Below are 15,761 nucleotides of genomic sequence, written 5' to 3'. Positions count from 1 at the left end.
TAAGGGGAAGAAAAAAAATAATAATAATGTAAATATTAAATAAATAAAGGTAAAAATACTTTAATGTATCGGGTGTCGTTATATGAAAGCAAATTATTAATTTAATTGAGTAATTGACCTTTTTCGATATATCAAAGTATACTGAATAATCATACTGCCATTTCAGGGTTTTATTAAAAATCTATGATCTGAAATTAAGAATATAAATTTAGAATTCTTTATTGGTTCATTGGCATAATTTTTAATTTTAACTCGTATGAGATTCTTTAATTATTAAAATAACAGTACTTGCATGCATATGAAATGTTTTTATTGTATTTAAAATAATCAGTTTAAAAATATCCAGGTAAGAAATAAAACGTATTATATTGTAATATTGCTCTGTAATCAGGAAAACTAGGCATTTGTTTTAAAACTATTAGAACTAATAAATCGTGTATCAGTTTATTCAGTGCAAGGAATATTTAATATATATCTATAAATTAAAAAAAAAATAATATGGGGAAGAAAAAATTAATGAATAAAATAATAATAATGCAAATATAAAATAAATAAAGGTAAAAATACTAGAATTAGGGAGTCGTTATATGAAAGCAAATTATTTATTTAATTGATTAATTGACACTTGTCAAGGTCAAATTAGTCTAAAAAAGTTTAAATAATTTATTTCAATAAACAAATTATTGTAATTAGATGAAATTTTTTACCTTTCAGACTCTTTCTTTTTTTAATTCTGAATATAAATATTTCACCTTTATATTTTTTTGTTTAAAAAAATAAAAAATGATTAAAAGAAATTTCTCTTCCCATATACATACTGCATTCTGAGAATAGTTGGCTTAGACAATTTAAGTTTAGAAAGAATGCATTAACTTAATGACATCTGGTGTACTGCGTTTTTAAAATCTTTTTCATAAAAAATTGTTAGAAACGTCCGCTAGTAAGAATATTGAAACAAGTAATTTTATTATAAATTTATATAATTAACGCAATTTATTTACTATATAAAAAAATACAAGGATTAAATGAAATAATATTGGGGTTTTCTCAATAAGGGTGGTGGAATAGGACAAACATTTAAATCGTTCAGAAATTCCTAGAGTGCATATAAAGGCACGTAAGTGTGTTTCTGTATTTATTATTTTTTTTTTTTTGTGATCCTTCATATTATATAAATTAAAAAAATTTCCTCATATTTAATCAAAAATTAAGATTAATTTAAATGTTTTTTTTTTGGGCTTTGTTTTATAAAATTAATTTTATTGTAGATTATAAAAAAAAAATTATAAGCGGTTGTTGGGCTTATTTTAAATTAACTGTATAATTATCAATAAAAATTAAGTTGATGATAAATCAATTTTATTAATGTATATGAAAGATTCAAAATAGAATATTAATATAAGTGAGTACCTTGGGTCTGACGAAGCTGTGCTGTGATTGGAGGATGGTGCTCTGATGAGGACGGCCACTGGAATGACTGGAGAAAGTCAGCTCTCTCTCCAGCTGTTGAAGAGGTAGGAGATATAGGCCGCTCAATCCAACCATATCCAGTCCAACAATCACGCTACTTTGAGCACTTTCCTTAGAAAATATTCTCTTCTTACGCTAAGAAAGCCATTTATTTCCATATAAAATGGCTCAGAACGCTAACCTCCAGCTCCAGCAGTTCTAAAGGTACAACATTATATTGAAAGGAAACTATTTTTAATTAAAATAATCGCATATTTATTTACATAGTAATAGTACCTCATAAATTGTACAGGTCGACGTCCACAAATATAATTTAATAATTTTGGCCGATCAGTATGTTTTTAGTGTGCTGAAACCGAAAATCATCCCCCTTTTTTCTCTTTAGGTACAAATTTTTATGAAAATTTATGATATATAATACTAGATTTGTTGCACAAAAATCAAGGAAAACTTTTTATAGCGCCTAGAGTACTCAATTGATCAACTTCAAATTTTAGTAGTATCAAAAGGACTTTATAATATACCAAATACTAAAAATCTGAACCTACGACGTGAATTTGACATATAACAAATATATTGGTTACTGTTTAATTTTGTGTGTAATAACATTTAATTACTTTCAAACCTAGAAAATATATACTTCATTGTTATCAACAGAAAGAGGGAAAGTTCTTTCCAAAGGTAATCAAAACAATAATTTTGGAAATCCATTTTCGGCAAGTTTTTTATTAAGGATTTATATAAAGTTTTTTTTTAATGGTTAATCCGAATATCAAGTTAATTTTGTGTTTGAAAATAATTTAACCAAATTTATTATTTTTTCCCCATTACATACCAATTTAATTGGCTCTAAACTTTTTTTTTACATTAATCTTCTTTTATTTATGAAAACAAAAATTAAAAGACTAAAAAGCCCAATATCACAGGTCTACAAATATAAACTTTTTTTTTAAATTTTATTCGATAATTTCACTTGATGCTAAAGGATTTTCGCATTTCTCTAACTTGAAACATTTATTTTATCTTTTAAGCGCACCAAGAAACACAAAGATGTGCCAAAATTAATAAATTAAATTGCGAAAAATTCCATTTTTTTAACCTGTGTTACTAGTGAACTTTAGCAGCTTACGTTATAAGCTTTCATCTTGAAATTTGTTAAAACTATATCCTTTAGCCCGTAACTGACTTTAAAATGATATATAAATTAAAATCCACATATTGAGGACAAATTAACACAAGTTTGTTTTTATGTAACTTAACTATCAGTAATCAAATATTTTCTGCAATTAAAACTCGTTTATTTATATTAAATGTTTAATCATCATTGCCCTATTTATTTGCTTCATCATGAATCATGTTTTCCGAATTTCATTTGTAGTGTGTACCATTGATTTGTGTTATTTTATTAATTTCACTTACCGCCTCAAGATAGGTTTAATAAAATATAATAACTTTTGTGATATTGTTTTGAGACAAATAAACAGTTTTTATTTCAATTATTAAGTGTTCCAATTTTCTCTCTAAAATTAGAATAAGTACGTGTCATAGCACTACAAATTAAAAAAAAAAAAAGTTATACTTCTAAAAGGTCAACTTGTGCGAAAATTGAATTTCTCGTTTTAATGTGAAATGTACACTTTCACAGGTTCCTATTTCAGTTCCTAACGAATTCTCATCACCTAGCGGGAATTTATTTGATAAGATTTTGCAAAGTAAAAAAAAAAAATGGTTAGTAAATTTCTTTTGGAAGTTCTCAATATTTTAAAGAAGGTAAATACTTCACTTCGAAAGTGAACTATAACTAGTATTAAACGGACGATAAAAATCAATATTTTCTGGTGTAATTTCCTACTTATTTAACAAATTTTATTGAATTAATATTGCCCTTCTAGTTTCAATATTTTTTTTTCTTACTAACCATACTTAGCAGGTAGAAGCCGTCAAAGTGTATCGATCATCGACCCCCAAAAACTTCCAGTTATCTTATTGACTCCATCTAAAAAAAAAGTTTTAAATTTGTTTAAATTAAATTAAATGATTTATTTTATTGTGAAAAAATAATTTGTTTGCAGAAATCAATGAGACTTGATGGCCCTCGGCAAGATTATCAATTTTTTTTTAAATTGCGTTAGTTTCATTCTTAAATCGCCTTAGTGTTCCGTATTAATTTTTTTCTCTGCATTGTAAACATAGAATCATCATGTCTGAAGCTATATTCGTCATATTTGGTTTCGTTCAAAAATGATTAAAAAGCATCTTTGCTTCAAATTGGACTAATAATTCAATGACTTCATCTTGCAAATTACTGCCTTTATTTGCATTTTGAGTAGAAGGTGCCACGATAATTCATCGTGGGATGTCCTAATAAAAAACTTCCAGAGTGAAGGTTTCAACTAATTTATTAATAAAATGTGACGATTAACAGTAATGTTAAATGTTGTTTAGAGATTCAAGGTAATTAAGGCATTGACACAAGCTCGGCATCTTTCTTACACAGCAGCGTTGGTCGAACGAAAGTGGATATTTGTTATTGTTTCGCAAGTTTCAATTGACCTTCGTAAAGAATTAATGTTATTGACCGAGCTTGTATTAACTTTTGGTTTAATTTCAACCCAAAAATTTCTGTGGCGTCAATCTAGAGAGCGTGACAATAACATATAAGCCGTTCATTCACCGCTACTGTGTAAGAAAGCTACCAAGCCCGTCTTAATTTTCAAGGTAATTTATCACTTTGAACAACATTTAATATGAATGCTAATATTTATATTTTTATTTACATAGTAGTTGGAACACATATTAATTAATTTATTATAATCTAAATAATTCATAACAACGAAAATATTTAGACGTGATTATCTCCTAAAAAAAAGATTTCAACAGATTAAAGTGAGAATTTCGACAACCTATATATAGGTTTAAATAAAAAAATATATGTAATAAGAATAATAAAAATGATAATAATAATAATAATAATAAAATATTGTTTAAATAAATAAATGTTATCCTATTTTAGTCTCAAAACATTTTTTACTGCTTTATAAGTCCAAAGTTTCGGCCATCCTAAAAGACCATCAATAACCTGTGATAATTATAACAGAGAAGGTTGACTGTGGTAAAAAGTTTTAATTTTTAATTTAATGTGAATAATTGACTAATTTGGGTAATTTGTGGACTGATATAAATGATCTGGGCAGAATAACCTGCATAAGGTTGTTTCTTAAATGATGTGTTTCTAAAATTGTATAAAGATTGTCCTTGAGAATGGCCAAATTGGCCAAAACGTCGGATTTATAATGGGATAAAAAATATTTTGAGACTAAAATAGGATAACATTTATTTATTTAAACAATAATAACAAGTCTCAAAAAAGTGCAAAGATTGTAAATATAATAAAATATATTAAAGCTATAAAAAACACTAAGTACTAAGTAAGACAATATATTAATTAGTTAGTAGCAAAATAATTTAAACACAAGATAAAGAAAATTTAATTTAAATAAAAATAAAATATTTCCACCTTGGCACACATTCGGACCTGTATACAATATTTACAGTTGGCCTTGGGAACTCTGAACCAAGCTTTGCCACCCCCATGTAGAAGGTAAGGCACGATTCCAAGAGATCCCATCGCTTCTCTCCTAGCCGCATGACCACGAAGCCAGTGGAAACAGAATGAGAACGCTATAGCTGCATATATTCAAGACTCGAGGGAAGAAGCTGGCCACTGCCAGAACTCCATTAGCATATTTACAAAAGATCTCAGGACCACTGTCGTTTCGATCTTCGAAGAGGATGGCTTAGGGATGGTTGGAGCTGGAATGGGACTGTACTAAAGTTTCAGAATGAAGAATGAGGTTCTCAGGAAACTTGAAAAATCTGGATGGAATGACGTCAAAATTATATGTGATTTTGAGGTCATATTTTAAAGTTCTTTTTGGTTATGTAATACAGAGTATTGACTATTGTTCAAAGGATGTGCTTGATAATCGAAAATTAAGCTGTCACCCACAGTTCAAATCCATAGGTAAAGATTGGTTTCAGTATTGTCTTGTAGATCAGTAGTTTGTTTTCAGTTAACAGATGAGACTTATCTGATCAGTAGTCTATATAACTGTTATACATAATCGTTAGTTAATCTCTTGTTTTCTAAGAATGGTATGCATGTTCAACATTTGTCTCTTGTTTAATAGGAAGTCCAGATCTCGGACTGTGTCGGATAAGGAAAGAGGTATAGAGTTAAAAGGGATTAACGAATGGGATCAGTGTCAGAGGATGAAAGTGACATACATGCTTGCATTTTGATTTGTTGTCTTTAATGTGCCAATTGTTACACTTTCAGATCTTGTGTGGTAGGAAAGTATGATGATATCATCAGCAAATATCATCAGGAAGGTATTAGGACTACTAGGGATATCAGTGGTATAGAGAATACACAGACTTGGACCCAAGACACGGCCTTAAGTAACACTGACCTCAACTGGATGATAATTAGAAAATTCATGATTGCAGCGTGCTTAAAAACAATGGTTTAAGAGATAGAATCTAAGGACTTTGGCTTGGGTTAAGTGGGTTTCGAGTTTGAAGATCAAGCCATCATGGCCACACCCGGTCAAAAGCTTGTGCTACATCCAGTAAGGCACCAGTGCAATATTAATTTATGTCGAGGGCAAAGGATATGCAGTAAGCAATATGAAGATTTTTTGAACAATGGAATATCCTGAGCGGAATCCAAATTTATGTGAAGTGTATTGTATTGATATTGTGAAGTTGGAGTATGGGTAGGATTCGTTTCAGGGTATTTTTCAAAAATGTTTGGAAAGTTCGAGAGCAAGCTTATTCGTAAATAGGACAAAGTATTATTGGCAGGTTTAATTAAGGTAAAGGATAATTACAGATTGTTTCCATAGTATAGGGAAATAATAAGAATAGTAGGATGCAGGATGCAACTATATAGCTATGCTAGAACTATAATATTTTTTTTTTAAATATCAAAGGATATTTAAAATAAATCATTTTTATTTTATTTCCTTAATTATGTTATTTTACCTGCTTATTCAATTACCTATGTATACATTTTATTTTCCACTTCTCTCATCACTTTATTTTATTAATTCCATTCTGTAAAACTATTCACTTTATGTCATTCTGTTTATATTTTATTTTTTATTTTCTATATTCATTGTTATCTTGTTCTGCTCTTAGCCCTGATAAAGGTTAGAAACTCTAGCCAAAACGGTGGCACAATTAAATAAGTTATATCAACTTATTTGTGTTTTATTTTGACCGCACCCCCAACCATCTTCTCCTCATATAAGTCATCCACGGTCAACTATCTCTCATAATTAGTGAGGTTTAGATGACTCAATTTAATTTTTTAAAGGGTTTATATATTTTGCAATAAGCTCATATATAAAACCAAAACCCTTATGGTCCATTTACTCCAATTTTTCAATGTAATTTGGCTGATAAAACTTTTTTACAGTTGATTTTTAAATGCAATGAAAATTAAATTCAACTTGGATTTGACTATTAATATTTGAAAACTGCCTGCATCTCAAACTATAAATAAAAAATATTTTTAATACTAATATAATTTATTGGTGGTTCCTAGACAAGTAATAAGTTATAATCTGCAGCTCATGCAGTAAAATCATGACCAAGTTACTCCAGCTTACCTTAAATATGTTTAATTTTTATATCTCCAGACAAAATCATCTATGGTGCAAGATTAGTTTTGACATAAACATAGTTAGGTTTGCCAAGAGATGAACAAGTGAAGAAATATTTAATCTAAATTAATATCTTCTAAATTGAAACTTTGGATTTAAAAGGTTTCTATAATACACCAACAATATATTCTATTAAATACCTAAGTGGATTTATAGTAAAAAAAAAGTTATACCCTTGAATATAAAAAATGTTATAACATACTCTTGGAAGATAGTGAATCTCAGCCCATACACTCATTTTATTGATAGGGTTTCATAAGGCAAAATAATTAGTGCCTCATATGTTATTAAAATTGTTGATATCTTGTACGCAATACATATGACAAATGATTGAGAAGAAAAAGATGAAATGTATGACTGAATCAGCTTGTAGAGGGCTTGCTGAAAATGTATTAAAAAAATCATTTAATTTGATATGGTTACAGTGATGGCACCTATCAAATGACACTAATGGAAGTAACAGCTCATTTATCTCATAAAACAAAAAAAAACTTTACAACCTATTTTTGCTAGTATTGGCATCCATCTGTTGACATCACAAAACTGAATCGTTGTTTTCTATTTTTTCAGAAATATTTAAGCAGACTTTGTACAATAGATAGTAAGCTTCATATAATAGGCAGTAGACTTATGTATTTATTATTGGTAGTCAATCAATAATTGTACTATTTTTTTTTTTTATTTTAAATATATTTCATGAATTATCTTGTTTTTCTGTTCAATAAATCAAACCTTTTCTTGAAATAAAATTATAAAGTCTCTTCATTTCTTCCTTATATAGTTATATTAATGAAATTATAATTTATTAGTCTGTATCAGATACTTAAATATAAGAGGAAAAGTATTAGTGTAAAACTAAATAGAACATAAAAATTAGGAGTATATTAGACTTAAGAGCTGGTGATTTTGCCTGCAATCCTGAGCAGCTAGAATGGTTCACATTGCCTTATCCAGTTTTTTTTTTAAAATTGGTGGTTTTCAGTCCACATAAGTCCGTCTTTCGACAGTGCAAAAATGTTTCTCTTCCACCTTAGGGTCAAGATTTTTAGTAATAAATATAATAATAATAAAAAAAAGCCTGAAGGTCTGATTTTATCTTTAGTAAGTATTTTATATTTCAAATCTAAATTCATATAACCCCTAGTCTAATTCACTCCTTCACAGTGACACAAAGAATGACTCCCTCATTCACCCATCTGTAGTGATTGTAATATACTTATTAGATAAAATTAAAACTTTTAGTCTGTGGGCAATGGGAAAATTCTGAAGAGTAAAATTTTAAATGTTTTATCCCCTATAAAATCAAAAATAGCGTGACACACTTAGGCATTCAAGAATAAATAGGGATTTTAAGGGACATTATGCAATAGGATGCCTTTAGGGATTCTTTTCTAACCAGCTGTAGGACCAATCGGTCCAAAAAGAAATCATTTTCCTTTGAGTGATGGTAGTGCACAAAGTACAAGATCAAACAGTGATATGAACAGTCATGTAGGGCACATACCATTCCTCTGTTGGTTTGAGGCATTTAGGAGAAAAAAGGGTCTCAAGGAGATGCTTCTTTTTTGTATAGATTTAATGCCAAAGTATAAATTTTATCTTCCTACAATTTATTTTTTTAACTAGAGGTAATTAAAAGAAACATTCTACTTTTCACAGCCCTTTATATGACACAAAGTCTATAGCCACCAGTATACCTTTTTAATTTGATGTGTTACCCTGTTTACTTCCCATGGAAAATTATATACGATAATATAGTAATCAGGCTCCCAATAGATGCTTTTAAAAGGTGCTGTATTTTACATCTTGTGCTTTTAGAAAGTGCTGTGTTTATTAATTTATTGCTGTATTGTTTAGTATTGTCCAGCCTCCAATACACTATCTTTCTCAAGGTCTATTTCTTTTCTGATCTTTCTTTCTAGGCAAATAAGGACACTGAACAATTGATCATTTAGATAGTCTGTAAGCAGTATGTCAGTATGTTAGAGGTAAAGGAGATAGAAATAGTCATAAGAATTATACTGTATAATAGATAAAAGTAATTCTCAGCACTACACTGTAGGATGAGTTTGTTAGCCCAGTAGGAGTGTCCTACTTTTTTGTACCCTTAGAGGTGTCCCGTGCATTTAGGTCTTGGTTGACCATTTGTACTATTTTATATATATATATATATAATTGGATGTAATGATGACAAAAATCTTTACAATTACTTTCAATAAAATTTGAAATTGAAATTGTAAATTTTAGCTCTTCCATTAAGGGCTGAAGAATCCAAATTTCGTAAAAGATCTAAGATCTTCTTGCCTCAGTTCATGATTTAAAATAAGAAATGCAGGAGGTGTCCAGATGAGCAAAATGCTCAAATGAGAAAAAAAGGATGTAACGTTAGGAGTGTATTGGTGAGAGAAATGCTCATTCTTACCATTGTGATGAGGCCAGAGCAAAACTAAATTGGGTATAGGTGGAGTGGTAAAAGAGGGAGTAACATAAATAAGTGGCAACAGAAACATCAAAGGGTTAACAGAAGGTAGACAAAAGTATGAACAAAACAAATGAAGTACAAGAAAAATATAGATGTTTATTTCCCATCATGAGAAAAATGCTCAAGGCTACACCTCTCTCAGGTTAATGGTTGGTTGAACGATGAACAAGAAGAGTAACCTCTCTGAATTCCTGGTGACAAGAAATAATGAGCACACAGATGATTCCAATTAGACAAATGAAAGAGTTTGTAAACATAACACATAAGTGATAAATGTGGGATTCTGCTTGTGTAAACATAAAATTTGTATATTAAATGAAGATATAAAAACTCTTTTAATAAATAATTGTTTATTTCAGCATATAAAAAATAATTAAAACAATAATGTGTAGACAACCAATGTATAATAAATATGGGTATCTTTCCTTCTTTGAATCATCGGTTCATCCTCTTATGACTTCATCGTGTTGTATTAGCTGAAAGAAAATATAATAAACTATTATTCAATGCATTTACTAACCTAAAATAAAGAAATAATTAACATATTTAATTAGCTAAAAAATAATTTATGATATTTTAGAAAAAAAAAAAAAAAAAAATTCTCCATTTAAGTTCCAGGAGGGTTATCTTCATCATGCAATACAAAATAAAAAGTTGGAGATACATAATTAATATAATTTTGAATGCGTTTCTAAAAATATACAGTTCATCCCTACAGTTAGAACTGCTAATAATCTGTTAGACACAAGTGAACATAAGGAAATGATTTATAATCAAACTACCTATATCCACCTCCTTCTTACTAATTATTGCTTTAAAATTTATAATGCCTTTCATGAATGAACTGCAGTGGAACCCTACATATCTAGCACTATATTAGCTATAAATTACATCAACACTAATTGTATTATATTTTAAGACTACAAAATAAATTGGTACTTTTAATGATTATATTCAAGAAAATTGACATATAAGAATAGAATTAAAAGATTAATTCCAAGTTTTAAATTTTATGAAATATGTTGATTGTCATTTTACTAACAAAAGAAACCTTACTCATACTGTTGCTGCTCCTCTTCACCACCATCATCAGCATATACATCATCTTCATCAACAACTGCCTCCTAAATAGAAAAGCAAAATTTTAAACATAATAAATTTTTCAAAAAATTTTAGCAGTCTTACAATTATGGTAAGAATTAAAATGATTTGTAGTAATATTTTTTATATACATACTATAATATCATATTTACATATTAAAAATAATGATGTAATGCACAATCAAACTTAAATATATAATTGGAAATTTATATTGATAAACAATATTTTACCTGATACTGTTGATATTCAGATACTAAATCATTCATGTTTGATTCAGCTTCAGTAAATTCCATTTCATCCATACCTAGATCCAATTTCAATCAGAAAAATAATATTCAAGTTTAAAAGTTTAAAATAAAAATTTTTAAATATTTTATAATCATTAAATATTTCAATATACCCAAGATGATGGGAGAAAAGGAAAAACAATTGTTAATTTTTCATTTAACTTATGAATTTATAAACATAAGAAAAACAATTAGATTTTTGAAAAATATTCACCAGTATTGCAGTACTACTCTTATAGTCAAACACTAATTATTATTAAAAAATTTATATAAATATTTTTTAATAATTCAAAAAGAATATACCTTCTCCAGTATACCAATGCAAGAAAGCTTTCCTTCTGAACATTGCACCAAACTGTTCAGATATTCTCTTAAACAGTTCTTGAATAGCTGTTGTATTTCCAATAAAGGTGGATGACATCTTGAGCCCTTAAGACAAACACATGATATATAAAATCATAACGTAGACAATCTAGTTGTGGTTTGATTTAAATAAGTTTATCAAAGCTGATTAATTTTTATAAATATTGGTTAACCTCCTAAAAAATATAAATCATCTTTTCTAATTATTCAAATATTATTGTGATTCATCCTGATCTAATCAATAAAAATACAACTTTCTTTTGTGTTACTTATTTAAAGAAATTGAAAACACTTTTTTTTTTTTTTTTATATATATAGTGTTAGATTGTGGCTAATAATACACAAAAATCTCTTTTCATTCAAATAGATAGTGTATAAAATACCTTAATCATATTAATATAAAATTAATGATTTTTTAAATCCAAATATACATGAGACACATAAGAGTGTTGATATTCAGTATATCACATGAAAAGTTACTATTTCAACACTTGAGAAAAATATAAAATGATAAATTTTCAATACCCTTTCTAGGGTTTATTTCACACTATTACATAAAGAGCTTCTGATGCTTCAATGCTAAAAGAAAGTTTAAATAAAATGATCAAGAGATTAATAAAAAAAAATCCCATCTATAACCAGATGATTTTGGGTGCAAATCTATGTTTAAATATATATACCTTTACAATGAAAATGAAAATTTGTATTATTACATCTCATGAAGGGTCAGGGGCTCAATACTTTGTAAGGAAGTACTGTTTTTTAAAAATAAAAAAGGTTGTACAAGGAAGTGATTTGTTCAAGATCACACTCAACCCCTAGATTTGTCCCCCAATTAAAGGTAACAACTTTTTAGAGACTGGGTGGACCCTAGAGGGCTCCCGAACCCACTCCTTTGAATTAGTAGCATAGTTTCTTGCCCCTTGAGCTACATAAATTAAAAAATTAATTACCTATATAAATTATCTTTGTACATTTAAATTTACTTAATTCAATACTACTTACATTTCATAATAACAGACACGAGTTGACAAGTACCACAATAAATATAACCTGATATTTTATTATCAATGATAAAAATTCATGATTTGCATTAATATTTTTACTGCATTTAAAATAATAAATTGAAGTCCATTCTAAAAAAATATTTTATAGTTTCAAATAAAACCTAAATAATTGCTTTTCAAGATTATTAAAACCTTTGAAACACATTGTTACACCATTGAGATGAATTAGCAGTGTAAATAATAAGTTTTAGCATCATTTTTAAGTTGAAAACAAGCATTCAAACAAGCATTTTTAATTAAATTAAAATAATTGCATATAATATTAGTCTAATTAAAAAAAAAAAAAACCTAATGATATTGGCATACAGAAAATTGACTTACCTCTGGGTGGAATGTCACACACTGCAGTTTTCACATTATTGGGTATCCATTCAACAAAATATGAAGAATTGCGATTTTGAATGTTTAACATCTGTTCATCTACTTCTTTCATTGACATACGCCCCCTATAAAAACATTTACTCTTAGACTTAACTGTTTATTTGTGTGTATGCATATATATAACCCAAGAGGTACAAGTGACAATTTTTAGAATAAGAGATTTTTTTGGAAGTCATCAAGAATTATTAATAATTTCACAATTTGGTTTAAAACTGAAGTGTAAATTCAGTAAAAATACTTCTTACTCATTAAATCGTCATATGTACCCAATGGCTTCTCATACACTCGTATGTAAAATATAATATAAATATTCAGTTATACATCTGTGATTCATCTGAGTGCATTGTCCTAACATATGCTCCTTGTACTCATTCTATCAAGAAATAGAAAATCTTTAAAGGTTTGAAGGCTAACAGGGTGGTAGGTTGACTGGGAAGGTATTATCCTCTGTTGTCTTGACTCTATCAACATGAGATTAACATAGGTAGATGGCTCACAAGTGAGGCAGGGGCCATAGAAAAGTAAAACATTCAGAGTCTGTCAAGGCCATTTATTTTTCTTATTAAACCCAAATAAAATATATTAATTTGTTGAAAAATATAATTCTAAGAACTCCTTAAAATAGCAATAAGATATCTGTGATGGAAAAAAATAAGTAACGGCCAGTAATAACAAAATGATGTCAGCAACAATAACAAATAATAAAAAGAATATTAATGTGGGTTATCAGAGTTGGCTTACGTTTCAGAAATAAAACCAGTTTATTTCTTTTGGAAAGATATTTTCTTTTAATGAGAAACTTTCTATCAACTAAGATAATCATGGCTTCACCATTGGAATATCTTTATGTTTCCTTGATATTCATGAATAAACATTTTATAAACACAAGTAAAGGGTTATTATCTAACCATTCTACATATATTTAACTATTAAACATTGCTTTTGAGCTGAAACTTATACAGTATTTGATTAGAAATCCATAATTCCATAAAATTATGCTTAAACAATAATTCATATCTTCTGTTTTCTCTCATACCTGAAAATAGCAGCTACTGTGAGGTACCTTCCATGACGTGGATCACATGCTACCATCATATTCTTGGCATCAAACATTTGCTGTGTGAGTTCAGGGACAGTGAGAGCCCTAGAAAGAAAAATAATAAACTTATACTATGAAACCCAAAATGCTAAATTTAAATAAGGTTTCAACACCAAGCATTCAGGTACGTATAAAATATAAAATTAGTAAAAAGCAACTAACATTTAAAATAGGGTGGCAAATTGGTGGAGTAATAGGAGGTCTTGGGTTTGGGAGTCTCTGCTTGTGAATTCCCAGTCCTCCCTATTCCTAAAAATGCTTACTGCCACCTCCACGTGGTGCCCCTCTCCCCATAGAGTCCACAAATAATAAATTCATAAATCAGCTAATTAAAACTAAGGAAGATTTGTCTTTCGCAGACTTCTGTGTTTCTTACATGCTGATGAACTTAGACATCATTGATGTATCCTCCATCCGTGCATTGTACTCATCCCCAACGGAGGAGAAAAGAGGACTTAAGGTGCAGATAGTAAGGTAGAAAGAGGTTGTGGCAACCTCAGTTCAAGCTGATACAGTTGCCCAATCCCTTGCCAGTTTCAGCGGAAATGTAAATACTTTTAATATGTCTTACAATCCTAGCAATTATGCTATCAGCGGGGACTTGGTAAAGTGCATCGTTACAGCATCTTGGGATGTGGTGCAGCTTGTACTGCTCCTCACTGAGAGACAGGTGTAAAAGGAAAAAGAAGAAAGCCTAATATCTTGAAGCAGTGTGTAAAGTGATGAGGCAGTCCCAAGGGGCTGTGGCTGAGACTGCAAGGTTCCAATATTTAATCTAATATCTGTGGTGAATAGCAGTTTGTTTGTAATACTAAGGACTCTGTTCATTTTATAAAAGGAATGGATAATTTTATAGAATCAGTCATATACGAATGCCTTTATTAAAACCAAATTGATCATTTTTCCACTACATGCTTCAAATTGATTCCTGAGATATTTGTTTAACAATTAAAAATATAATCTACTATTAAAGCTATTAATATCTTTAGAAACCCTAAACCACTTATCTAATTCACCTCAAGTATAACAAACAAATGGGATTAGTGCTAATACTAAATTGTGATTACCTTAAATTGAATTAATTAGATAAGCATTACTAAAATGATTTAACATCTATTTGTTAAATACATTACCTATACTGTTGAGATCCTCTTGATGTCAAAGGAGCAAATCCTGGCATGAAAAAGTGTAATCTAGGGAATGGTACCATATTCACAGCTAATTTCCGTAAGTCCGCATTCAACTGTCCAGGAAACCTGGAATAAACAAATTTACATTACAAAAATTTGTGATAAACTATATATATTAGTGGTAAAGAGCTCTTCAATTTCTTCTAATTACTCAATGTGAATCATAGCTTTTATTACTGATCAACCAGAGAAATGTCAATGCATATAAAAATTGGATATATGTGAAACAAATAGAATCATTTGTTGTATGATGTAATAACTATATTTAACTGACTCTGTAACTTGTATTTATACATAAGATATGTACTCTGTTTCTCAGAGGTGAAACTCAGGGGTCTACTTTTTCAAGAAAATGAGTTTTGTTTGACATGTATGTAATTTTACAACCTTTTTTTTTTGTTTTTTAGAGGCACACAGCTTGAAGCCCAAAACTGCATTCTTTTATAAATAACAAAGTTAACAAAATCATCAAGTTAAGAGTTGTTATATCAAAGTTATATATATATATTGTAATATGCTCTTTTTTAGTGAATAGTATATTTTGATGTTTAAAGGGTTTTGATATGTTTTATTTTATGTATAATTTTAATAT

The 15,761-nt window shown here is 28.8% G+C and overlaps 2 protein-coding genes across 3 annotated transcripts in view; both read right to left on the bottom strand.

Moving 5' to 3' along the window:
* The window catches only part of LOC106692734 (retinaldehyde-binding protein 1), a 16,278-nt gene extending 14,788 nt beyond the window's left edge, over positions 1-1,490 (bottom strand). The window contains exon 1 of the mRNA XM_014438851.3: positions 1,411-1,490. The gene's annotated coding sequence lies outside the window, so the exon portion shown is untranslated. The remainder of the gene's footprint in view (positions 1-1,410) is intronic.
* An 8,524-nt stretch (positions 1,491-10,014) lies between these two features.
* LOC106692716 (tubulin beta-1 chain) overlaps positions 10,015-15,761 on the bottom strand; it is a 17,337-nt gene continuing 11,590 nt past the window's right edge. The window contains exons 6-12 of one of the 2 annotated variants that reach the window (XM_014438824.3): positions 15,113-15,235; positions 13,917-14,024; positions 12,821-12,945; positions 11,373-11,498; positions 11,013-11,086; positions 10,724-10,805; positions 10,015-10,157 (exon numbers count right to left, since the gene is read on the bottom strand). In XM_014438824.3, coding sequence (XP_014294310.1) covers positions 10,734-10,805; positions 11,013-11,086; positions 11,373-11,498; positions 12,821-12,945; positions 13,917-14,024; positions 15,113-15,235 — 628 coding nt within the window. In that variant the 3' untranslated portion in view covers positions 10,015-10,157; positions 10,724-10,733. The remainder of the gene's footprint in view (positions 10,158-10,723; positions 10,806-11,012; positions 11,087-11,372; positions 11,499-12,820; positions 12,946-13,916; positions 14,025-15,112; positions 15,236-15,761) is intronic. The other variant, XM_014438823.3, reaches the window with a different exon arrangement.

The sequence above is a fragment of the Halyomorpha halys genome, unplaced genomic scaffold (genome assembly GCF_000696795.3).
Source record: "Halyomorpha halys isolate HHAL.00 unplaced genomic scaffold, Hhal_1.1 Scaffold68.1, whole genome shotgun sequence".
In the NCBI taxonomy this organism is placed as follows: Eukaryota; Metazoa; Arthropoda; class Insecta; order Hemiptera; family Pentatomidae; genus Halyomorpha; species Halyomorpha halys.
Note: the sequence above shows the minus strand (reverse complement) of the source record. Positions and strands in the feature narration are given on the sequence as shown.